Consider the following 27,790-nt stretch of genomic DNA (forward strand, 5'->3'; position numbering starts at 1 on the left):
ACCCAAGATATCGAAAATAATCTTTTTTAGGTTCCTCTTGGCCATAGATCTTAACTAATTGTTCATTTTTACTACTATTATTACTAAGCTTCCATTCCTTATATTCTATCTTAGCCCTACTAATTTTAAATCCTTTAGATGCTAGAGCGTCCTACAAAGATCTAACTTTGCATTGACACCATCTCTAGTCTTGTCAATCAAAGCTATGTCACCCGTAAACTACTCAATCTACCCACTAACCTAAATAAATAATAACTTGAAAAAGATTCAATGCACACTCTAGAAGTGCCCAAACAAAATCACGTCATAGGATTAAACACAAACCATCCAATTGTTGGATGGTTAGATCTAGGTCTCCAAGAACTCAACAATTTATTCTAATCATCTATTGATTCTAAAGTGGATCTCAAATTTTCCGAGGATCCTTCTTAGTAGCTCTTTTGTCCAAGGGAGCAAGCGTACAATATGATCCTATTGGAACATACTATACAGCCATAAATAAATTCAAAACAAAGTTTTTTTTCAAGGCAATAAATCATACTAAGATACTGTTTTCATCAAGTGCTAACCAGATATAGTTTGAAAGGTCAACAACCTAGTTATCGACAGTCTGGATATTGGACTACCTGTATGGAACCAACCATCTCTGATGGCTTCTCTTATAAGATCAGGATTTTTGTGGTATCCCGAAAAGAGTGTCTTCCCTCTAACACAAACCTCTCCACGTGCAGTTTCGCCAAGAGGATAATACCCCATCTCTGGAACTTCCTCAAGACGTAGCTCAGTATACACAGAGGGAACTCCCACAGTCCCCATCATGCTCATCTCGTCAGGGAAACAATGCGCCGATAATCCACATGTTTCAGTCAATCCTGAAAACAATTAGCTATGATAGTCATTCCAGAAATTTATTCACAAAGATGCAATCAGGATGGCAAATGGAAAAATATAGAAGTCCACAGAACTTTAAGTAGTTCATAAAAGATACAATCAGGATCGCAAATGCAGAAATGTATAAGTGCACAGAACTTTAAGTAGTTCCTTAAGGTGCAGAATCACATCTCTCTCTCTCTCTCTCTCTCTCTCTCTCTCATATGCATGTGATTACCACAATGACAGGAACCCAGCATGCACATGCAAACTCACCCACACACACACGCGCGCGCACACACATGAAGAGATTTACTAATGAGGCTGTATGACAAGGTATCTGATGAAGAATGAAAAGGAATGGAAAAGTACAATAGATGCCCTAAAGCTTTTTATGTTGTTTCCAATAAAGATAATCAAACACATTCCAATTCTCCCCTCCCAAGCAGCAAACAAATCTCATCCCCACACCCTCCCTGCCCAGGCAGGCAGTGGGATTTCTGGCATTCGAAAATCTTTCTTTCTAATGGTTGTTTCCACTTATAAATTGACCAAATATCCATATCCTTCTAGAATACCAAACATCATACCTAAAACATATATATGATAAACATCTTTCTGGTGTGCCTTCTATATTTCATTTTTAAAACCTGCTCCCCAAAAATTTTAGGGCTTTGATTTACAATTTTGTTCTCAGCTTTTATGTAGTTCATGTGCCGTTAAAATTTTTGTAAGCTAATTCACATTTATTTGCTTTTGGCAGAATTGCGGGAATAGGAATCGTGTAGCCCACTCAAAATAGTTGGGATAAGACTTAGATGTTTATGATGATTCACATTTATTTGGTTTTGAATGGGGACGTTTGCGTCTATATTAGGGGTCAGCATTGAGCCCATACCTCTTTGTCTTAGTTATGGACGACTAAACTAAGCACCTACGAGATGAGGTATTGTAGCGTATATTGTTCGCAGACGACATAGTTTTGGTCGATAAGAGCCGAAATGGCGTTAACACAGAGTTAGAACTTTGAAAGGATGCTCTAGAATCGAAAAGTTTTAAAATTAGCCAGACTAAGAAAGAGTATATGAAATATAAATTTAGTAATAATAGGAGTAGAGACGAGGAAGTAGTTAAGATTCATGGCCAAAAAATACCAAAAAGGGCGCATTTTCGATATCTTGGATCGAAAATCCAAGAAAATTGAGAGATTGAAGAAGATGTCACACATGGAATTAGAGATGGGTAGATGAAGTGAAGATGTGCAACTGGAGTTTTATGTAATCGCCTCATACCAATTAAGCTAAAGGGCAAGTTCTATAGGACAACTGTAAGACCAGCTTTGCTTTATGGGGCAGAATTGCTTCAAGAAACAATATACGCATAGAATGAGTGTAGCTGAATGAAGATGTTGAGATGGATGAGTGGCAAGACAATAAGACCTAGAATTCAAAATAAATTCATACAGGAGAAATTAGGTGTGACACCAATTGGCGATAAGATGAGAGAAAGTAGACTTAGGTGAGTTGGCCATGTGCAGCACAAACCCAATATAACAACTATTAGGAGGTGCGAGTTAGTTCAAGTGGAAGGCTCAAAAAGGGAAGGGGGTAGGCCCAAAAGGACATGGTTGGAAGTAGTGAGAAAAGATATAGGGATTTATGACGCCACTGAGGGTATTCCCTTAATAGAGCAACATGGTAAACCAGGATTCTTGTAGCCGACCCCAATTAGTTAGAAAAAGGCTCTGATGATGATGATGATGATGGGTACATTTGTGTATTTACAATCTCACACCAACAATTGCATATGATGACAACAAATTCAATCCAATAAAGCTCAATTTTACCATAGCCTTGGAGAACAAAAGCACAACTCGCAACTCTTAAGAACTCCTCCACTTCTGTACTCAAAGGAGCACTTCCTGATGTTATTAAGCGAACACGGCCTCCTAACCTTGCCTTGACCTATTACCGGAGCACAAGAAAAAGAACAAGGTAACTCCAGAAACAGTCGACAGATATAACCATTACAAAGCACATAAGAAGCAATAAAACTGTAAAGAAAAAACCTTTCTGAATGCAATCAAGTCTGCGAAGGGTGATGCTTCACTATGTTTATACCCTGATTTCATCCATCCAAGTTTGCTGCCACCCAATGCAGAGATACAATGTCAAAACCACCTTTGCTCATAGAAAAATAAAAAACAGAAAACTGTAATAGAATGCATTTGCTCACTGTTTATAGAGAAAATTAAAGATCTTCTTCCTGAGTGGACCAACTTCTTCTATTGCCTTAGTTGCACCTGAAGTCAAGAAGACAAGAAACTGTTAGGACACATCAACTAATCAGCTAATCTTAAAACTTGACGAGTAGGACATCAGAAGATATAAACAGCAGGGACATAGACTAGTACTTTCATAAACTCTTTCAAACACCCTAGGAACACCAGTGAAGTACGTCGGCTTCAACTCCATAAGATCATCCTTCAACGCTTCAATATCCTTCACAAGAAAGCAGAAGGTTACCATTAGTGTTTCCCAAGGTCTACAGGAATAGGATGTAAGCAATATGAGAAGTTGAAAATTTGAGGGTAAAATGGAAATATTCAGGTTCTCTCTCTCTCTCTCTCTCTCTCTCTCTCTCTCATTAACAATAAATAAGACATAGGTGTACATACAAGTACACCTAAGGTGCATATAAACAAAGACACAAAACAGTGGTTAATCCTCATTGATGTGAATCAATGTGCGGGCTAAATAACGAGTCCTAGTTATAAGCTTCCGCATCCTCAAATAAAAGACACACAAACAGTCTGTCCCAGCAAGCCTACCTAATGGCATCAAGTGACTGCTATACCACAAGCAGAGTAATGGAGAATGATCGACACTCTCATCCCTCTAGAGATCCCCAGGCATCAATTTTCTGAAGTATCACTTCACCCAGTGGGTCCCAAAAATGTTACCGACATACCCCTCAAATGGTTCAGAACCATGATACCCCTTATGGTCCCACACTCCCACAAGAGCTACAATCTAAGTTGAGCTTTAGATGGCCTTAGCGGAGTAGGGCCCATCGAGCAATTATCGTGCTTGAGAGTACACCCTCTTACATCAAATCCCAGGTCGAAATTGTGTACCTAAACCTATAAATTTTTGGAGCACAGAACCCAAGATACCACAGCATTCCAAACTCTCTCTAACTAGCACATGAATAAGTCCCAGAATAAACTATTACTCCTCTCCTTCAAATACCCAAGAATGTATCCAGAGAACACATATTCCAGGCCCTTATTAGCGCTGACAGAGGAGAGCAACAACATAACAGTGCAGCCACTGAGGACTGCAATCACCCACAACATATCAAGCAGTGCTCCAAACAAAACATAAGATGGATCTAAGGGGTGATGTAGGAGAATATACTTCGAGGACTCCTTAGCGACATGGGAGGCATATATTAGGAATTTGAATCCATGGTGCTGCAAGTGATCAATAATGAAGGCCTCACCTAGTGCCCCAACAATCAAAGGAACTTAAATGGAGATCTAAACATCAAAAGCATTGAGGGATTGGCACGTTGAAAAGTGCTGCACCCCACATTAGAAGAATTTAATATAAAGAATGCAAACGCTATTATTCCTTTTTCATATAATCATATCAATCCCTGAACAAGATAGAAATGGCCTTCAAAAAAAATACAAAAGAGTGAGCTTAATCCTACAACCTCATTGTCCTTTAGGCGTCTTCTAAACTCTAAAATAAGAGCACCGCATATTGCCCCTTATCTCTCAAACTAGTCATGGACGACACACCTAGATTAAAGATAGATAGCCTTAGAAAACATGACTGAGAAAAATTAACACCATACCAAACATCTCACCACAGTTGCACGACTTCCCTCCTCCCTCCTACACTCAAACCCCTTACAAAACTATTAAGGCTATAGATACCACAACACCCTTCACACTCCTGACACCCTAGAATACCAACCAAGCTCTCTCAACCCCCATTGAGCCTGCTACTATTGTACTTGTTCTAAATGATATGGGCAATAGGCCACATTCTACTTCTATCTGGAACAAACATTGAATGTCAATTTTCAAGCAGCACCGTGTTATCTCTTCTAAAGCATTTTTGCTTTTATGAGAAATCTTCTCAATCATTTGACCCCTGCACCTCCCAAGTCTTTAGGCTTGTAAACCTCTAAACATTTAAGTCATCGATCACCATTACCCTGCCAAAACCTTTTGAGGTTTCTCACTTTTTGAGCCACCAAAGCCAGAATCTGTGACATTTAATCAACTAGAATCTTGCTATGGCTACTACATCAATGAGGGCTACCCTCCAATGGAACAAGAAGAACAGGGTCTTCGATGGACCTAACTTCTTGGTCACTTCAATAGTACTTCACAATCACTAGGTCCTATAGGTTCTTGTTAGAATTTCTCATGCACATTTCCCAACCCAAGCACTTACTTTGGAGTGGCTCCACCTCATCAGCCTTGACAACAGGTCATCTATCTAGCTTTTGGTCCATGCCGATACCAAGTTACATTGCACGGATACGGGCACTTTTCTCAATGTCAAAATAGGTATGGGGCGACAGATTCCTCATGCCATGAAGAACAAGATTCAGTGACACAACTATATTATATAGAGACAAAAGAAATACAACATTATTTCTTATATTCCATCTCATCTAAATAGACAAGAAAAATTAAAAATGCCTTAGTAAGCTGAATTCACACATAGTCTCAAAGTTCATGTATCTCTGCTCAAAGCAAAAAAGGAAGATCAAACCTCTAAAATGATGGAGTCAACGGTTAGAGAAGAAGAAGAATCACGAAGAATCTGCCTTGATATGTGCGCAAATGTTCAAAAAAGAGCAGGCGGGCACCTAGACTAGCCACCAAGGCGCCCGCCCAAGAACCACTCTCCCCCAAACAAAAAGGACAAAAGGGGTTTTTAGGACAGGACTTTAGGCCTAAGGGAGTTTTTAGAGCAATTTTTGATCCACTATAAGTCATTGTCACATAGACACAATAATTAATTGAGTATCAATGTGAATCAGAATCACCTAATCAACAAACCTGAAAAATACATAAGATTAAAGTATTAACTACTAACATAAGGAAAAAATTTAAATTTTTTAAGTTTTAAATTTAAATTTAAATTTAAAGTTCTAAGTTTTAAAAATTTATAAATATATATATATATATATATATATATATATATATATATATATATATATATATATATATATATATATATATATATATATATATATATATATATATATATATATAAAACAAAAATAGCTTAATATGAAACAATAAGTATATGATATCAATCTAAAAATAATAATCATACATAACTTCACATAAGAATTAAGATATAACACAATTATTAATTTATCAAAAAAAGTAAAACAAAAATAATAGAATATCAAAATATGACACATTGTACAAAAAAGAAATCAGTTATCCATGAAAGAAATCGATATAGGCCCAATTTCACGTCCAAATGACGAAAAATTCAATTAATCACAAAAAGATTCAATCTTTCAATTACAAATATGTAAATATATCATAAAACAAAAAGGTAAAAGAAAAGAAAAATGATCCACAACATAATATCGTATAGCAAAAATAATCAAAACCCTAATTCAAATATGATAATGCTCTAAAATATCAAAATCAAAACGATGTTGGCCTAAACTCCATCTAATAGGTCAAAATAGACCACTAGAAGCTCCAAAAACTACCACGAACAATTATCTTTGATTTCGAAAGAAATCAAAAAAATAAAAAATTTATCGATCTTTCAAAAATCACCTGTTCGAGGTTTTTGGGGAGTTTTTATCTCTCTAGAAGCCACAGATTAGGTTGTGGGGGTTTAGGGGGGCCATTACCAAATTGACCTTAGCCGAGGGCATTTTTCCGCCCTCGGCAAGTTTTGTCAAGGCGACGCCTAGGCGGGCACCTAGACGCAAGCCGCCTAGGTGCCCCACCCAGATGCCGCCTAGGCGCTTTCCCCATTCATCCGATTAGGCAGCCAAGTTTTGTAATGTCCTACACAAGTACGGCACCCAAACAAAAGAATCAATGTAACATAGATAAAAGACTCATACACAAGTGGTCCCAACACCTCAAAGGACTTTTCTAAGCATCTTGCCACCTCTTCAATATCCAGTCAAAAGGATCTAACTTAGGTTTAAATATGTCGCATGGAGAGCGAATGATCGGAAGAAAACACAGTAGCGCCAATCATCTCAAAGTCTACTGGCCCTTCTTGGTGCCATTTAACCCTAGATTAGAACATCAACTAAATTTGTTTTGAAGAGTGATCTTGTGATAGTTCCTCTAAAGCTTCTTTTCACAGGGCCAATGTGAATCAGACAATGTTCCTCCATCATGTCCAGCGTTGAAATATCCTAAAAGGCATGTCTTTCCTCTATTCTAAGCAACCAAAGATGTTTCTATTCTACTCTTTCAACTTTCTCTTCATGGTTTGCAATAGGAATACTGTATGACCTTGTTCCACAGATTAACACTACCAATCTAGCTTCCTAAGGGAAAGACTGCATGGACACACACAAATGCATGCACACATGCATGAATGCGTACACACAGAGTTGCTGGTGCTTCTTCACAACTGACCATCATCAATTGTTGAAAGAGAGTGATTACAGATTTAAGGTATTAGGCAGGCTGATAATTTTGCAAAAGATTAATATTTCAAAAGTATCATAGTCGTTTTGAACTTTGTCAAAAGCCCGAAACTGACTCCAACAGTGTTTTCTGAGTATGAATTTGTAACATCTTCCACAATCAAAATACCTAAAATCCAGAAAGAGAGAGAGAGAGCAAAGATAGTGGAAAGATTCAAGTTGCATACCCCTTGCCAGAAGCCAACAGATGCACCTTTATAGAAAAAGTATTCCTCCACCATGCGATCAAGGATGTGAGCAAGTGGAAGGAAAGATAAATATACATCATCTACAGTCATCTGTTTGCACAACCAACCGAATGCATGCCAATTGTGTCATACAAACGACAAAGTATGTGAAGGAAGGAAAATTCAAAAAATTGCCAATATTCAATCGAGCAACATATATAAAAATCCCAAGAAACTAACCTTATCTTCAAACTGCTCCATGAAAATGTCAAGTCCAGCTATATACATCACAAGACTCTCATGTGTCAAAATAACACCTTTTGGTTCTCCACTTGTTCCGCTTGTGTACATTATAGTGCATACATCAAGAGGCCTCGGAGGTGAAAGTTCAGTTGGATATTCTTTACCCTGAAATTTGCAACACGTCACTCTCACTGATGAACTATGGTACACCTGACCTTCATGAGAAACAAAAAGCTATCGTGTGTTCTCCATAAAGCTGTTTGCATCATGGTAAAGAAGAAACATCAGCAAAAGCTCTTCTTCAGGCACATCACAAAATTGACCAGTGGAACCCAACGAGAGTGGAATTCATGCAATGCTGTTCAGTCACATATGAATTGCATATGCATGTGTGTGAATTATGAAGGAATATTTATCTTTGCACATGTGTCAAGGTTCGAAGAAAGGACTTCTGGTATATGAATTGCATATGAGTGTGTGAATTATGAAGGAATATTTATCTTTGCACATGTGTCAAGGTTCGAAGAAAGGACTTCTAGAACCACCCCAAAAGTGGACCGTTTGCATTTCATATTGGTACTCGGCTACATATTTGGGATATAGGCATTAATCCAAAAACATGGGAAAAAGGACATAAAGGGAAAAAAGGGGAAAGAAGACCAAAATATTGAAAAAATTCTCAGAAAGATAGCAAAAATCACATGAATATTTCAAAGAGAAATTTACGCCCATGGTAACAAATACTTGACTTTAGATCCTTGAGATCCAAAGTCAAGTTAAAAGTCTTAACCTCGGATCTTCAAGAGTTGAAGTCAAATTTTAGAAGTCTTGAGTTTGGATCTTCAAGGTCGAAAGTCATAGTAGAAAAACTCCTGATGACTTTGATCCGAAATCATTCTTTATCGGACTTCGGAATTAATACATATAATTGAGACTGAAAGGAAAGTTCTATAGGACAGCTGTAAGACCAGCCATGCATTATGAGACGAAATATTGGGCGATCAAGTAACAACATATCCATACGACAAGCGCAGCTGAGATGAAAATGTTGAGATGGATGAGTAGCAATACAAGAAATGATAGAATTCCAAACAAATACATACTAGGGAACATAAGAGTGGCTTCAATAAGCGATAAGGGGAGGCAAAGTAGATTAGGTGGGCTAGCCATATGTAGCATAGACCTAATACAGCACCAGTTAGGAGGCGCGATTTGGTTCAAGTGAAAGGCTCTAAAAGAGTAAGAGGAATGCCCAAAAAGACATGAATAGAAGTAGTAGAAAAGATACAATAACTTTTGGTCTTACTAAATGTATGACCCTTTATAGAGAAGAATGGAGAAACATAATTGATGTAGCCGACCCCAAATATTTGGATAAGGCTTGGAAGAAAATGATGATGATGATGATGACTTTGATCCGAAGTCGTCACTTAAGATCTTTAAAGTCCAAAGTGAGGGCATTTTGGGAAACCAAAGAAGGATAAAAAATTTGGGTGTAAATGGATGGTACAAAAAAAAGTTAAATCTAAATTTTTTTTTTTAATTAACAATTAAAACTCAATATCAGGGCCGTTGCAGCAAGAATTTTATTTTATTTTTAGTGTAAGGATTGTTTTATTGCCTAACCTACTAACCTATTATCTTTAAAAATCATGATTGGTGGGTCCCTTAGTAATAATATGCAGCCACTATTTTCATGTAACAGCCACACTTTTTGCCCCTGATGTGTGTGTGCAAGGGCATGTGGGCATGTTTTATGCCTACTCGATATTTCTAGGGCCCATAATGCCCTTATTCATTCATTGGTACAAAGCAATTTTTCTCACGAGCATCTCATGTAATTTGCATCGATAGAGTTGACACCATTGATAAATGCCAAAGGTACAATAAATCATAGGGAAAAAGATATATAACCCCTTCAGATAATTATAATCCAAAATAAACCGGCAAGTCCATGAAAAGTCTATGAACTCCCTTCAAGCTAAAAGAAAAGAACGTTCGACTGCCTCCATACCTTTTTCATAGATCAAATGGCAATATTTATCTTCTTTTTTTTTCTAATAACCTAGTCACCCAAACATTAGAAAAGCTTTCTCTCTCTCACCCCTCAAAATAGTTAAACATAACATCCCAAATTCCATTTCGGTCATTAAAAATAAAAAGGATAAATATTGTAATTTGGAAAATGAAAGTTAAGAAGGCAGTTAAACATCTTTTTCTTTTAACTTTGAGGGGGTCCATGGGCTTTAATAGATCTAAGGGGTTATTTAGGATTGCAATTACAAAGAGGGAGTTATACATCTTTTTCCCTAAACTATATGCTATACCAGCTTGGGGCGTGACCCTTTTTTTAGGTTGCACTGATTATTATTCCAGTTCGCTCAGGTTCACAACTAACACAATTATTTTCCTCAGTTTGCTAGGCAAGTAAAATGGCAATATTATTCCGCATCTAAAAAAAAAAATTTAAGGGAAATTTACCAAAATTCAATCAGGGAATAATTAACTAATTGACATTTTAACCTTCTTTTTTTATTTTATTCCAAAAGGCCCATACTTAATTTTAGAAATTCCACCAACAAACACTGTGGGGCATTTTCCAATCTTGCCTCTCCTTCCAAAGTTAAGCACTTGATAGGCACAGATCTAATTGATTATGTCTTTATAATAAAACAATTATAAGTGGGCCTTTTTATTATAATTTGAAAAAAAACAAATAATAAAAAACACTAATATGCTCCCACAGAAGCAAAATGTAAAACTCTATTTAGGAGTATTTTTAGGACGCCATATTTTGGGGACATCACTTACTCAACCTAGAGAAAAGGAAAAAACCCTAGGCACACATTTTGGAACTACATGAAAAAAAGTACGCTCTCGGATTGGGGTGATTATGATGAAGTTCCAAATTTTAGTGCTTTTGGATAAATTTCGCTTTAAAAGAACATTCTTTTTGGCGCTCAAACACCTAGATTTAGAAGTCTATATGCACTCCTTGGGCATGATTTTTTAAATGGGTTCCAAAAAGTGTCGAATTCTTTTTATTTTCTAGGTCGGTTTCTAGGTTGAGTTGTATATCCCCAAAATTTTCTTGAATGTATATATTCTCAAAATTTGGGATACTAAAAATATTCTAGCTAGGGTTTCTTTGCCCATGGGATGCTCCCGTGGGAGAATACTAATCTTTTGAGTTTATAGAAGTACAAGCCATAGGTCCGTGCAACAAGTGGTTTTCTTGGGAATTAACTTTAGGAGGGGTAGAAAAGGAAAGTGCCTCTCTTAACTCATGATTATAGTCCTTAGATGGAATTTCTCAAATTGAATATCGGCCTTCTAAAATTAAAATTAAATAATGGACAGCATGTCAAGTAGTTCATGTCTTGAGTGTATTTCGACAATTTCCCTTGTGTACATAACAGATCTGACCAAATAATTCTACAAAGAAAAAAACATTGTACTCTTTTTATTTATTTGCAGCAAATCAAATAAATTGCCTTATGAACCATAATTTAAACATAATATTTAAGTGATGTGACATCAAGAACTACAAAACTATTTACATTCAAAGTTTGTTATTTGACAGTACCAAATGGGTTTCCTAATTCTAGTTTATAAACTGGCATCTAACGTCAATGAATCAGAATTGCAGTTTTGGAAACCCACATCGGTCTATTCTGCGAATCAAATATGGGAGTTCCACTAGAGGGGTTAGTTATGTTCATATAATTTTCTGGACCCTTTCAAACTGAACCAAAACTCAGCTAGCTACAAACCAGTTGACTGTTCAGTGCACTAGAGTGAAAACTACGTGGTCTCCTGCTCTGAGCAATGTACGAGTTGCTTACACAAATCAGTCATTTTACAAATTATTTTAGTCTGTTGAGAAGAAGAAATGATATTTTCAACACGTTCACTGTGAGCTAATTCAGTATAGCAATCTAGAATAAAAGCTAAATTCAATAGCCTAATATATAGTGGGTGTGCATATAGAGAATCAAACCATTTGAAGAAACTCATCCCAGGAATATGCTGCAATTTCATAGCCGGCCGCATTTTGTCTTTGCTGCTTTGTCAGGGTTGTGAAGCAAACCAGCACTGCAACCACAGATAATCAACTCTGAGAGATTAGAACCAACAGCTATAAGCATTTCAAGATGGCAAAATGAATTGGTAGTATGAAATGAGCCAATGACTTACACTTTAGCCTTCTAGAATACTTTTTGTCATGTTTTAATATCTGCATAGAAGATTAAGCTCATTTTCAGGATTAATCTGGCATCAAGGGCACAAATTACAGGAACAATTCTTAAGAGCTCAGGCACCAATTTGTCATAATCAATGCTTACTTCCGTTAATTTCTTATCCTGAATAAAAACATAATCAATCTCCGCATGTTCAACGATGAAATCCACAGCATCTGGTCCTGTTCAAATGGCATATCGTACTGAGAGTTACAACAGGATTCATTGAAAACAATCAAAAGAATAACATAGGATTGATTGAAAGCAATCAAATAAACAACCCAGCAGAAGTGATTTGAAGCATAAATGAATTGAGAAAATGATACCGCCACAGTGCATAATACCAATAGATTTTCCAGAAACAAACAGTGACACATGATACGGCAAAGTTAAGGGCAGGAACTCACCAAGTGTATCATAAAGTGGGACACAAATGAAACTGTGGCCATTGCAAGCCTGCAAAAGCATCATTTCATCAGCATAATAATGCTGAACAGAAATTATTACATAATCCAATGGACTACAAAAAAAAACCATGTTCTATCAAGTCATCACCGGTCATTGAAATAATATGACCCAATGGTATGTTGCACACTCTCCATATCATTGGGCATCATGTCAATGAACAGTTATGACCCGTCGAACTGTGGTTTTGCATAGACGATTGGACTAAAAGAGTCATTTGGTAAGAAAAACAGATAAAGCATACCATACCTCCAAGGCTAATATCCACTGTGGGCAGTTCACTCCATATATTCCAACACATGAACCCTGTCACAAAAGCAAAACTAGCATTGGGCTATCAATTATGTGCTATATATATATATATATATATATATATATATATATATATATATATATATATATATATATATATTTAAAGCCCATAGGGGCAAAAGTGTACAACAATTTTGCCCCCAAAAGGTTCTCATAGAGCCGCTGCGTTTCAAGGCGAAGACCCTTTGATTTCCACAGACCTGTTATATCCATGGTGCCTCCGCACCAACCCTTTGACCACCGGTGCAGTGCCACATCCCCGCCGTCCACCAAAAATGGATGGCAGTGATCCTATAGGCGAAATCACTATACAATTTTGTCACTGCCGGTGCAGTGCCACGTCCCCGCCATCCACCAAAAATGGACGCCAGTGATCCTATAGGCGAAATCTCTCTCTCTCTCTCTCTCTCTCTCTCTCTCTTATATATATATATATATATATACATATAGGGAAAAGATGTTGTGCGCTCAAGTGCGTACAGCTACAGTAAACACCCACAGTCCAGATCTGACAATAACAGAAGTCTGATAGTGTTTGAATTTTAATTTTTTTTTCTACAAATCCAAACCACTTGAAATTTTAGGCATATGTTCTTCAAAAATGGGAAAATCTATGAAAACTATCAAAAAAAAAATTACATGAAATAAATTGATCAAAATAACCCAGAAGTTTTTTTTGGGAGGTATTTTGGTCAATTGTTTTTTGTGAATTATTTTTTTATATTTTTATTAGGTGTGCCTTGATGAGAAGAACATATGCCCAAAATTTCAAGTGATTTGGATTTGTAGAAAAAAATTACAATTCAAACACTATCGAACATCCATAAGCATCAGATCGACCACAAGATGGCCCAGATTGAATCTGGGCCATTCGCATATAGGCATACAACAGTGACTCCCATATATATATATATATATATATATATATAGGAAAAAGCTAACAATAGCTGGGCAGCTATAATGAATAGTAATATAGGTGGAATATCAGCCGTCAAATTTTCATCATGTGGTTCAGAATGCATATCACTATATGAATTTTAATATTTTTTTTAAAAATCAAATCATAATGAAATTTTAGATGTGTATACTAAAAAAGGGGGCGCACAATTAAAAAATATATAAGAAATACCCCTGAAAAATAATGGGGGTAATTTGGTCATTTCAAATTATTGAAAATAATTTTTTTATATTTTTATATGATGCGCAATAGTGTTAGGTATATACTCCCAAAATTTCATCGTAATCAAATTTATTCAAAAAAATTAAAATTAAAATAGCGATATGTATTTTGAACCACTCGATTGGGATTCCACCTATATTACTATTCATTATAGGTGCCTAGCTATTGTAAGATTTATATATATATATATATATATATATATATATATATGAGAGTGGATTCTGTCAGCCCACGGGCTGACTGCTACAGTGTCAGCCAATGGCCCAGATTCAATCTGGGTTGATCTAACAGTTACAATCTCATTTCGCATTTGAATTTTCATTTTTTTTCTACAAATCCAAATCACTTGAAATTTTAGACATTCATTCTTCTCATCAAGGCGCACCAAATAAAAATATGAAAAAAAATAATTCATAATATAAATTGACCAAAATACCCCCAAAACATTTTGGGGGTATTTTGGTCAATTTATATTTTACGAATTATTGTTTTTATATTTTTATTAGATTCTTCTATTTTTAAAGAATAAAGACTTCAAAGGATTTGTAGAAAAAAAATAAAAATTCAAACATGAAATGAGGTCGTGACTGTCAGATCGGCCCAGATTCAATCTGAGCCATTGGCTAACACTGTAGCTGTCAGCCAAGATCTTTTCCCTGTATATATATATATAGGAAGCCACTATGCAATACCTCTGGGCGAAAATGAGCAGTGTTTTTGCCCATAGGCTCGATGTCGTCTGATTTTCTTGGACCGTGTGGATTAAAAGACCGCAACAGACAATGCATGTCCGTGGAGATAATATTTCAAGTAAAAACACACGGGAAACCACCACGGCTCCCGTAGATCCATTGAGGTTTTTATGGAAAAAGCACAAAAGATAGCATAATTGTGGCAGTATTTTTTCACGCAAAAAAACACGGGAAACCGTCATGGCTCGCGTAGATCTGTGGAGATTTTTAAGGCAAAACCGCAAAAGACAAAGCATGTATGTGGAGGGATGAAACACTATTCAATTTTACCTATAGGCGTTTTTAAGAGTTATATATATATATATATATATATATATATATACACACACACAAATATTGTAGCAGAAATATAAACATTAGAATGGGCCCCTTGCCTACCGGTCTGGCACCACTTGCCCTCAAGGCAGCACCAACAAGCAAAACGTCGTCATAGATTTCTTTGTAGGTTTTCCAAATATATTTCCCTGCCTGTAAACCATATAACAATCCTCAAATTTTAAGTAAAAGACAATTTTATGTTTTAAATTTCGAAAATAAACAATATCAAACCACTCAACTCAAATTTTCATTGTTCATCTTAAATACCGGTAATTTCAAATCTACATCAACCAGAAAAATGAAATATTGAAAGGAATCACCTTTCCACCATGAAATTCACGCCATCCAAGCATCTTATTTGAAGGATACTTCTCAATTGAGGCCCTTCAGCACCCAAATTCCAGCCAAGAAACACATTAACACCTCTCTATGAATAATACAAAGAAAAAAGACAAATAAAAGCCTTCATATTCCATCTATTCCATTTTTGCAAGACCCTTCATCAAGTCTCGTGCTTGGAGTTCTGAAGACAAACCCCAATCATTTCCCTTCTTTAACGCATCACCTACTCTCTTCCTCTTTTTTAACACCAAGAAATGAAGCACATGCTTACTCTCGTCACATTGTAATTCGAATGCATTTAACAAATAACAACAATTTAATTCAGGCTCCAAAATGAAAACCAAAAAGCACATTTGCAATTTTTAACACATGACTTTGTTCTTTTTCATTGGGTTTATGCATGAAGTGAGAAAACAGGGGAGAAGGCATTGTTTCGTTCAAGTAGAAAACACTTTTGTCGCGTAACTTACATAAATAAACTTTTTGCCCCTCCCTGAATACAAGAAGAATGCAAAAGAATCTATCAACTCTTGAAACACACATCATCACTAACAAATGGAACAATTCTTCTTCCCAATGCATAAGTATGAAACAAAATGTCAAAATGTGACCAACTCCCTTACATCTGAACAGTCTCAAACAGTACTCTCAATTGTCATTCAAAATTGGAAATAAATTATAACAAAAACCAATGAAGTCCTCAACATTTTTTTACACATTATTGCTGATATTACTTCAAAGCACAATACAACCTCAAACAAGAAGGCCCACTCTTTTCCTCCTTAAAAAAGTACATTACTCAATTTTCAAACATTTCTTGCTCAAATTAACTTACATGGGGAAAAAAAAACAGAATTTACAAAAAAAAATACAATCTATAGATAGAACCCAATTTCCTCCTCATTATAATCTACTCTTACTGCTAAGCATAAATTGAACACCTCGATGTTATTCACCCACTAGTATGTCATGATAGGCAAAAATAACATTGTACTCTCACCTGAAAACATCCCAAGAGGTGTTCATATCAGGAATAGGTGGTGGAAACCCATCCTTTGATAATACATTTCGGTAAACTGGACCAACAGCCGGCTTCCCATCCTTCCCCTCCTTCCCATCCTCCACAATAACAGCAAATTCCTTCATTATCTCCCTCTTCAAACCCTATAAAGATCCCACAAAAACCATAGGCTACAGAAAACAGAAACCCTGAAAACATAGAGAGAGAAACAATAAGAACCTCGGCATCAAAAAGAAGGACAAGAGCACGCCAGAGGAAATCTTCCACGAAGTAACAACAATAAAGAAGAACTCGAGAGAGAAAAAAAAACACTTACCATGAAAACCACCGACCCCAAGCCCTCCAGAAAGTGAAAAGACCTGAAGAAAGAATACCGTGAAACCTGAACAAACCCCAACACAAATGAGAAAAGCATGAACCACCATTAAAGCTGCTTAAAAGTTGCAGAACAATTGACAAATAAGTAGAGAAAGAGAGAGAGAGAAAAAAAGGGTCCTTACAATCCAAAATCCAAAGTTTGAGCTTAGATGAGAAGAACCCCATGAAGAAGGGGGATTTATAGGCAAATACCATCAGCATTTCCACGGATTCCATTTAATGCGCAGACGAAGGTAGAGAAGGAGTCATTAATTTTGGTAGTTGAAACCGGCACACTGAGGAATTGAATGATTTTGAGGAATTGAATGATTTTGCCTAATTTGACCAGAAGTAACCGTTAAAGCTCAGAAACAGACCCGCGCTTTTTTATCAAACGAGTCATCTTCTCAGATAAAACGCGCGAATATAAAACAGTAGGCGTGAAGAAACGCTGAGCCAAATGACGGAAACTACCCTCACTTCCAATCAAGTCTTGCACAGTTTCAAAATGGCAAGGTTCTCCCTGTTTTAGCATTATGCCCTCATATTAGATCAAATTGGAAATTCAGGAAAATAAGGGAAATTCATCAAAATATTAAATACCAAGGAGAGCAGAATAATTAAAAGATACCCGAAGCGAAGCAAAGCTCCGGTGCATCAGCTTCAACCTGCTTAAAATAATTGTTTTTCTTACATACAATTTTGTGCTTCGGTATTATTCATAATCTTTGGCCGAAGCACAAATTTTTTTTTTTTTTTTTTAATTATTTATTTTAAATTTTTTATTATATTTATATATTCTTTATTTATATTATATTTAAAAAAATTTGAAGTCTTCCTCCAAACCGAAGCACCGTATTGCTTCATTTTTTCCACCAAACTGAATAAGGCTCCACAGCAAATCTGACAGCACTAAAATTTACACTACAAAAGTGAGGTGCAACTAAAAAAATCTATACAAAAAGTTTTTTCTAATACTGAAAAACAAAAGTGAGGTGCAACTAAAAAAATCTATAAAAAAAAGTTTTTTCTAATACTGAAAAACCTTCCAATTGATCATCTCAATATCGAAATGAATTAATATTCGGAAAAAAAAAAAAGAAAAAAAAAATGTAACTATAAGTATTAAAAATAAGGGAAAATATCTCTATATCCCTTATTTTTAAGTTTAATGCTTGATAAACTCAAGGTTTCAAAATACATCTTCTAACTCCCTAGTAATTTTAAACTTATTTTTTAACCTAAGCAAATGTGAGAAAGATATATTATTTCTAAACCTAATTATTTATCTCTCTCCACTTATATACCCCAAACTTCTATTTTTATCTCTCTTCTGCATCTCTCTCACTCTCTCTCCTCCCATGTTTCTCCAAACACCTCTTTCTTTCCTCTCATGAACCTCTCACCTCCCAGAAACCCTTATCTTTCTCTAGAAGTTTAGGATGATGGCTTTTGGAAAAGATGTCTTTTTAGATTTGTTTGGCCTAAAAAAATAGGTTTAAATTAGTTAAGGAATTAGAAGAAATAAAATCTACAAGTTTTATGTCTCAAAATATATTTTAAAACTTTAGGTCTATTGTGAAATGACACCTAAAAATAGGAGGTATAGAGATATTTTCCCTAAAAATAATACATTTTATAACAAAGTATATAAACCATGCATTTTTAAGATTTTTAAATGTTTATAAATTTGCTCAATTCATGTTATTTTTAGAGTTTTAAATTTCATAATTTTGGGTGGAAAAATATTTTCAAGCCATTGCAAGAGTTTTCAATATCAAACCTGCATCTTCATGCAAAATCTGGAGATACCTATACTATTATTAGTTTGCGTGAGCACCTTATTTACTTTTTGAAATGGAAAATTGAAAACATCACTTTTTAAAGGTGGTGTGAGCACCTTATTTACTTCTCTCCAGAAAAATAAAAAATCAATAAGAAAAAAAAAAAGTACGCACTTAAGACTGCACCTTTTAAGCAATGGAACCCATGTTTGGATGGACTAGGACCTAGAATTAGGGTTGAAGGTTTTGATCTCTCTTCTATTCTTGACTGTGCTCCCAATGTAGCTACAAACTATGGCCCCAAAGCCTAGCTGTCGGTCCGGTTAGACCCAACCCATCCCCTCTTTTTTCTTTTTCTTTTATTTTTTCTTATTTTTTAGCCCGACCTAGACGCAAACCGTTGCCAGCATGTGTATTTTGTTCCACTCACGCAAGATAGAGAATTTGTGGGAGTCACAATCATTGTCGCGCGTCTTCTTCTTTGCTTCGATCGTGACTGATAACCCCACCAACTTGTAGATGACGTTATTTTTATGATAAAGATGGTGCATGACCAGATGAGAGAGGGGGGCTCCTGAGAGGAGAGAGGTAGAGGTCCACTCGGCATAGAGAGATTGTAAACTAAGTTGGGAGAGCGTAGGAGCTTTGCATGCAACCATCGTTACGACACCGTCACTCCACTACCGCCCCGAGCGAATCACGATCGGGAGGAAGGCCGGCCTTCATCTTGGGACATCTCAAATCAGAGATGCAACGGTGCAGTGACAAGCGATCCCCACCAGTATCACCAAGACTGAATTATGTGTGGTAGCAGGACCACAGTGGTGGTGCGAACTGCGGCCGCACGGTCGGTTGGATGCACGTACGAGTATCACCCAGACTGAATTATGTGTGGTAGTAGGGCCACCATGGTGGTACGAACTGAGGCCGCAAGGGCAGTTGGATGCACGTACGAGGCGCACCTGCATGCATAGCTCGAACAAGCTGTGGACCTAAAATATGAGTTGATGAAGGAGATACATTGACCATGAGAGGTATAGTTGGTTTCACGATAATTTATTGTGCTCTCCAAGGTATTCATATGATGGGTTGCATTTTCTTTTCTTAAAGGCAAAATATCTTTCAAATTCCCAAATTATTTTACAAGATTATTACGGCTATAAAATTATCCCAATACTATTCTAATATCTTCTTTTTAAGTTTTATGTCCGGTACAAACATGTTTTAAAGATGGGAAACCGGTACCTACCTAAAACATGCTTTAAAGAGGGGAAGGTTTATGGGAAATGACTTGAGACCCTCCCACACCCATGTATGTAGGACTCTAAAGTATATATCTCTAGAAAAGTCAAGTCTCACACACATGTGATAACTTTTCTAAAGATTTGTGTCAAATGTAATGGTGATCATTTGGGGTCCTACACACATGGGAGTGGGAGGGTCTCATAGGATCATTGCTCAAAGTTTATATAGAGTCTAGGATCTAAACAATCAAATTAGAGCCTACCTCAAATTTTCAATAGAAGATGTTGTTTTGATGCTCAAATATCATCAAATTGTTCATCTCGACATCAAAATGCATGTACATGAAAAAAAAATGGATTTCAAGTTTTGGAAATAGTGCATCTTGTAACACATTTTTTTGCTGTCAATTTTCAAGATTTTCAAGTTCTCATAAATCTTCTTGATATATACTATTTTTGAAGCTTTAAATTTTATAATTAAAGATGAAAATATATTTTAAGGCTATCACAAAAATTTTCAGTATGGAAACCATATTTCTCGATACTATTTGAAGGCGGGTTCTAATTTGATTGTTTAGAGCCTCGGCTCTATACAAACCGCACCCTTTAATGATTACTATGTTTATTCAGGGCTGGAACCTAAACATTCATGGATATTCGAGGAGTTTAACCCAGTTCGAACCAAATGATAATAATACTCCTGATTGTTTAGGCTTCTTCCGGGGGTAAATAAATATTAAAAAGAAGAAAAAAGAACAGACTTATTATTCAGACTTAGCAACGCAAAACTCTGCAAATACTTTTGGTTGTTCATGGTCATCAATATGGAGGTCTCTTTTTTATTTGTTTTTCAACTCTAAACAACTACCATTATTGTTTGTCATTTAGCATGTCCAACTCAAGTAAGGCCTGGATGCTAAAATGCCCCTCTTGTAGCCCTAGATTATGTGCAATTTGTGAATTTTTTTAGAAACTTCTCTAAAGGTACCTAAGTGAAATAGATATTAAAATCTAAAGAATAAACATTCGAATGGTAAATGGGACCAAAGGCTGCAGTCGTGGTGGTAGCATCTCCATACCCAATTACCACATTTGGTATCCATTCTTAGTGCTGACAGCCCCAATTACTTTCAAAATGAAACTCCCCAATCTATTGATAAAATGGCTAAGGGCTTGTCTTCCTCACTGAATTATCCAAAAATAAATAAAATAAAAGATCATTTACCTCTTATAATAATATTACAATATGCTTAGGGGTGCAGCTAGGCTTGGCCCTTACCTATATGGCTTGAAAATTTATGTGACATTTTCCCTTTTTTCAAAATATTTCTGTCACACCCCAAAAATTTACAATACTATTATTCCTGAGATGTGACGGACAAAACATATATACATCTATTGATAGGACAAATTTTCAGTGGCGAGGTCTTACATAGTAAATAAAGAAAGCTAGCACAACAACAGTATCTTCCAAGGTTGATCTTGACTAGCACTCAAAATGAATCCGTGGTTATCCTGAAAAATGTTTACCATAGTTTGATGAGTTTGGCTACTCAGTAAGTGATCATCATAATCCTAAAAATAATCATGATTGAAAGATATCAATATTTTCCAAAATGAGATCTATTAACAGAAATGCATCAACAGTTTCACTTTCAATAAATGCATAATTTAAGTATAATCCGAGTAATTGAAATGCTTATAACACTTTTAACGGCAATACATAATTCAAAGGATTCACAAAATACCCTACTGGCGTCCCAAGTAGGTCACCTATATACCCCATCAGCGTCCTGATGGGTCCACTTAATCCCTATCGGCGTCCCAGATAGGTCCACTTAATCCCTGCAGGTCCACTTATACCTCACCGGCGTACCGGATGAGTCCACTTAATCCCTGCCGGCGTCCCAGATAGGTCCACTTATACCTCACCGGCGAACCGGATGAGTCCACTTGCATACTTAAATTATTTCTAAATCTCTTTAAACATTCGAAAGCAGCAATATCATGTACTCAACATATCACTGAAACCATTAATATGAATTTCACTTAAACCATTAATAACAGTCACTCTCTATAATATTTCAAAAATAACAAATCAAATATTTTGGGCTCAAATTTAGAAAGGTAGCAGTTTGCAAAGGCATTCTAGCATAATTGCCAATTTAATATGTATAGAAAAACTCTTATAAAAATTCAAGAATACGGAATGATCACAATTTATGGAATATCAATTCACAAATAAAAATTTCACAACAATACTATAATCAATTGCAAAAATGTCAATTTTTAAATAATAAGGCAGTCATTTGCACATGAATTTTTACAATGTCTAAATATTCAAAACAGTAGAAAGAAATATCACAATTTTACTAAAAGCAGAAATATCACATTTATTTTTACCAATAGACAAGAAAAATAAATAAATTTATTTTTCTAATTTACAGCATTCAAAATTTCTAACATAGATAAAATATCACAATGTTTATTAAAAAGATTATTTTTTAAGATAATGAGGTCACGTGCGCATAAAATTTATCGCGCCTAAAATTCATGATAATAAGCAGAAATAATTATTTCATTTTATTTTTAAAAAGAATGGATTATTTTTCGAGACAATGAGGTCACTTACACACAAAACTGATAAAATAAAGATCCTAGACGGAAATATCACTATTTATTAAAAATAGACTATTTTTCAGAAAGACGATGTCACTTACCCACAATTATTTGAGAGGGAGCTTCCGATAAAAAAATTCGGTTCGAGAGATAAGTTCACTGTATTTCGACTAGAGAGAGAGAGATCTCAAAATTTTGTTTTAGGGTGGGAGTGCTCACATCCCCTATTTAAATTCTTATAACGTATTATTATATTGTTTTATTACGCTCTACCTCATACCTGAGGTGTCGCGTTAAAAGCAGACTTTTATCGTACGAAAACCACATCCGCTAAAGGACATTGCCAGCTGCAAGCAGGAAGCAAAAGCAAGCAAGCAAAACAGGCAAGCAAAAGTTAAACGAAGTAAAAGTTTTTGAAAATAGTGATGGTCCCCAAGGACCATCATACTCAAACAGACCATCACCTATTTAAAAGCATATTTTCTCCTCTCTTTTTTTTTTTTTTTTTTTTTTAATTTTTAGGATTGTTACATTCTTCCCCCCTTAAAGAAATTTAGTCCTCTAAATTTGTGTACCTGATTATTAAAAAAGATAGGGGTATTTTTCTCTGATTTCGTCTTCTCGTTCCCAAGTCGACTCTTCTCTTGAATGGTACTGTCATAATACATGGACTAAAGGAATCTCCTTGTTACGCAACACTTGCTCCCTTCTATCCAGTATCAAAATTGGCTGCTCAATGAAGGATAGGTCCTTCCTGATCGGTAAAGGTTCATATTTTAAGATATGGGATGGGTCGGGCTGATATTTTCGTAGTGAAGATACATGAAAGACATTATGGACATTTGCCAATGCGGGTGGTAAGGCAAGTCTATAAGCGACACTTCCAATTCTTTCCAGGATTTCAAATGGTCCGATGTAACGTGGGTTCAACTTTCCTTTCTTGCCGAATCTCATAATACCCTTTATTGGTGAGATTTTTAGGAAAACTCGATCACCTTCTTCAAATTCAAGATCTCTCCTTCGGTTATCGGCATAACTCTTTTGCCGACACTAAGCTGTCTTGAGCCTTTCACGAATTAATATTATTTTATCTGTGGTTACCTGGACAATTTCGGGCCCCAAAAGCTTTCTTTCACCAACCTCATCCCAACATATGGGTGACCTGCATTTCCTTCCATACAGGGCTTCATATGGTGCCATCTGAATATTGGCTTGGAAGCTATTATTATAAGCAAACTCAATTAGGGGTAAATGGTCATCCCAGCTTCCTGTAAGGTCAATAACACAAGCCCTCAGCATATCTTCCAAGGTTTGGATGGTCCTCTCCGATTGTCCATCAGTTTGGGGGTGAAAGGCAATACTAAAGGTGAGTCTTGTCCCCATCGCTGACTGTAGTCTAGCCCAAAATTTAGAAGTAAATCAAGTATCCCTGTCTGATACAATACTGACAGGAACTCCATGCAACCGCACTATTTCCTTAATGTACAGCTGAGCCAGTCGATCCAAAGTGTACGTCGTACGAATCGGTAGAAAGTGGGCAGCTTTGGTTAACCGGTCCACAATGACCCAAATGCTATCATGTCCTGAATTTGTTCTAGGCAAGCCAGAGACAAAATCCATAGAGATGTGCTCCCATTTCCATTCTGGCACCGGTAAAGGCTGCAACAACTCAGCGGGCCTTTGATGTTCAGCTTTTACTTGCCAGCATGTTAGGCATGTAGACACAAATAGTGCTACCTCTTTTTTCATATTATTCCACCAAAAGGTTTTCTTCAGGTCTTGATACATTTTAATACTTCCGGGATGTATCGTATAACGAGAATGATGTGCTTCTTCTAAGATAGCTTTCTTTACACTCTCATCATTCGGGACACAAACCCGATCTTTGAATCTTAGCAAATCCTCACTACATATAGAGAATTCATCTCTCTTTCCTTGCTTCACCTCTTCTATAATTGTTATAAGCTGAGGGTCTTTCTTTTGTGCCAATCGAATCTGTTGGATTAATTGGGGTTCCGCCTTAATATTGGCAATCATACATACCACACCATTAATGACGGAGTTGGATGCCAATCCACTATTTCCTCTAACAATCGCATTTCTTGGATTATTAGATGAGCTAAGACTCCCGTAGATTTTATACTTACAGCGTCGGCCACAACGTTAGCTTTTCCTGAATGATAATGGATTGTACAATCATAATCTTTTAAGAAATCCATCCATCTTATCTGCCGCATATTTAAATCCTTCTGAGAGAAAAGGTATTTCAAACTCTTATGATCCGTGTATATTACGAATTGCTCACCATATAGATAATGCCTCCATATTTTCAAAGCGAATACTATTGCAGCTAGCTCCAAATCATGAATTGGATATTTTTTCTCATATTCTTTCAACTGTCTGGATGCATATGCCACTACTTTCCCATATTGCATTAATACACAGCCCAAACCTTTATGTGAAGCATCACTATAAATCACAAATCCCCCACTCCCCTCAAGAATAGTTAAAATAGGTGCTGAAGTTAATCGAACTTTTAATTCTTGAAAACTCTCCTCACATTCACTTGTCCACTCAAATTTGACATTTTTCTGTGTCAATCGAGTCAATAGGATTGCGATTCGAGAAAATCCTTCTACAAATTTTCTGTAATATGCTGCCAATCCCAAAAAGCTTCGAACTTCAGTCACATTACTTGGTTGTTTCCAATTAACAACGGCTTCAACCTTTGAAGGATCAACTGATAGACCTTCCTTTGATATGACATACCCTAAAAATGTCATTTGTTCAAGCCAAAATTCACATTTACTAAGTTTGGCATACAATTTCTTTTCTCTTAATATTTGCAATACCATTCTTACATGCTGCTCATGTTCCTTCTGATTCTTGGAATAAATTAAAATATCATCGATGAATTCCACAATAAATTTATCCAAAAAGGGCTTAAAGATCCGATTCATTAAATCCATAAATGCAGCCGGTGCATTAGTTAATCCAAAAGGTATAACTAAAAATTCATAATGGCCATACCTTGTTCTGAAAGCCGTCTTGAGTGCATCTTCACTTTTAATCTTAAGCTGATGGTATCCAGATCTAAGATCAATTTTTGTAAACACTTGTGATCCTTGTAATTGATCAAATAAATCATCAATTCTAGGTAATGGATACTTATTTTTCACTGTCACTTGGTTCAACTGTCTATAATCAATACACAATCTCATAGTCCCATCTCTCTTTTTGACAAACAGTACTGGAGCACCCCAAGGTGACACACTGGGCCTGATAAAACCTTTATCTAATAATTCTTCCAATTGTTGTTTCAGTTCTTTAAGTTCTGCAGGAGCCATTCTGTAAGGTGCCTTAGGAATTGGTGCTACCCCTGACACTAATTCAATGGAGAATTCAATTTCCCTGTCAGGCGGTAATCCTGGCAATTCTTCAGGAAAAACGTCGGGAAATTCTCGGATAACCGGAGTGGTATCCAAATTTATTTCTTCCTTCCTATCTTCTTTGATATAGGCAAGAAAGCCTTGACACCCTTTTCGAAGGAGGCGATTAGCTCGAATACAAGAGATTAAATATGATGGGGAGTCTTCTTTGACACCATTGAAGTAAAATACTGGTTGATTCGGAATACTAAAGGTAACAATTTTCTTATAACAATCAATACTTGCATGGTATGCAGAAAGCCAATCCATGCCTAATATTACATCAAAATCTTGAATTTCCAGGAGTATTAAATCAACCAACAGTTCCTTTTCTTCTATCTTTATTACACATGATTTGTACACTATATTGGTATTAATTGACTCTCCCATCGGTGTGGCTACCTCTAGAATGTATTCTAATTGTTCTGGTTCTACCTTTAAGTGGCATGCAAAGTGTTGTGACACAAATGAATGAGTAGATCCAGGATCAATCAAAACATGAGCTACTTTTTGGAAGATAGTAAGAGTACATTGTATTACTGATTTTGAGGCCTGAGCGTCTTGCTCGGTAATCGCAAATACTCTTCCCTTCATCTGAGGCTTCGGAGCTATCTCTCCCTGCTTTGGAAGCTGTTGTGTCTGTAAGCTAGGACATTGTTTAATCTGGTATCCCAATTATCCACATTTAAAACAGGCTCCGGTATTCCAATAACAAGGGCTTGATCCATGATTTTTCCCACATTTTCTATATGGTTCTATTGGGTTTTGAAATGGCGAGGGCCTTGGCTTCTTGTTTGGCCTTTCAAACTGTTGTCGATTAGATGATGTAGGTCTAACATGACTGTTCTGATTTTTTGTCTTTTGGTAATCTTCAAAATCTTTTTCGACAATTTGGGCACGATTCACTATTTCAGCATAAGTTCTTAATTTCAAGACTGATATTCTGCTTCTAATAGCTGGCCTGAGACCCCTTTCAAATTTCTTCACCTTTCTTGCCTCATTATTAATCATATGTGGTGCAAACCTGGCCAATTCAATAAACTTGGCCTCGTACTGTGCTATTGTCTTATTTCCTTGGATTAATTCTAGAAATTCCATTTCTTTTTGATCTCGAATAAAATCTGGGAAATATTTTTCATTGAATGCCTCTAGAAATACTTCCCAAGTCAAGGTTTTATTTTCTTTGACCAAAACTCCTTTTGCCATTCGCCACCAGTGTTGTGCCTCACCTTCTACCATAAAAACTGCCAAGGCCACCTTCCTATCATCAGGACATTCCATAACCTCGAATATTTTTTCCAATTGCATAATCCATCCATCGGCTTCCAGTGGGTTTACAGCACCCTTAAAAGAAGGTATGTTTAATTTCTTAAATTGTTCGATATTGCTCCCACCATTTCCTGTAACTGACTGCTTGGGTGGATTGTTGTTTTCTATCTGATGTTGCATTAAAGCAACCATATTTTCCAAGGCTTTGTGAATTCCTTCCATATTGGCTTCAGCTATTCTGGATCTTGACTTTATCCCGGTCTGTACACACAATAAATGTGATTTTTAAGTATATTCTTTTTAAATTTCCTAAGGATCTTAAACCTATTGCTCTGATACCATAATTGTCACACCCCAAAAATTTACAATACTATTATTCATGACATGTGACGGACAAAACATATATACATCTATTGATAGGACAAATTTACAGTGGCGAGGTCTTACATAGT

At 36.2% G+C, this 27,790-nt stretch overlaps 1 protein-coding gene across 18 annotated transcripts in view; it reads right to left on the reverse strand.

Moving 5' to 3' along the window:
* LOC18431294 (long chain acyl-CoA synthetase 1) overlaps positions 1-17,395 on the reverse strand; it is a 55,386-nt gene extending 37,991 nt beyond the window's left edge. For 12 of the 18 annotated variants that reach the window (XR_016049771.1, XR_016049770.1, XR_016049769.1 and 9 more), the window contains exons 1-17: positions 17,138-17,395; positions 16,954-17,019; positions 16,617-16,825; positions 15,595-15,658; positions 15,335-15,424; positions 12,962-13,018; positions 12,655-12,703; positions 12,353-12,429; positions 12,204-12,243; positions 12,007-12,101; positions 8,004-8,171; positions 7,764-7,874; positions 3,284-3,371; positions 3,106-3,172; positions 2,939-3,014; positions 2,717-2,834; positions 627-872 (exon numbers count right to left, since the gene is read on the reverse strand). Coding sequence is in view for 12 of the 18 variants with exons in the window: in XM_088858848.1 (XP_088714974.1) it covers positions 627-872; positions 2,717-2,834; positions 2,939-3,014; positions 3,106-3,172; positions 3,284-3,371; positions 7,764-7,874; positions 8,004-8,171; positions 12,007-12,101; positions 12,204-12,243; positions 12,353-12,429; positions 12,655-12,703; positions 12,962-13,018; positions 15,335-15,424; positions 15,595-15,658; positions 16,617-16,762 (1,492 nt within the window). In the remaining 6 variants the exon portion in view is untranslated. Of the gene's footprint in view, positions 1-626; positions 873-2,716; positions 2,835-2,938; positions 3,015-3,105; positions 3,173-3,283; positions 3,372-7,763; positions 7,875-8,003; positions 8,172-12,006; positions 12,102-12,203; positions 12,244-12,352; positions 12,430-12,654; positions 12,704-12,961; positions 13,019-15,334; positions 15,425-15,594; positions 15,853-16,616; positions 16,826-16,953; positions 17,020-17,137 lie in introns of all 18 variants that reach the window. The other 6 variants (XR_016049773.1, XM_088858854.1, XM_088858855.1 and 3 more) reach the window with 2 other exon arrangements.
* Between the last annotated feature and the right edge of the window lie 10,395 nt (positions 17,396-27,790).

Source organism: Amborella trichopoda, chromosome 2 (assembly GCF_054954075.1).
Source record: "Amborella trichopoda isolate Santa Cruz 75 chromosome 2, AtrichopodaSantaCruz75HAP2 v2.0, whole genome shotgun sequence".
Lineage (NCBI taxonomy): Eukaryota > Viridiplantae > Streptophyta > Magnoliopsida > Amborellales > Amborellaceae > Amborella > Amborella trichopoda.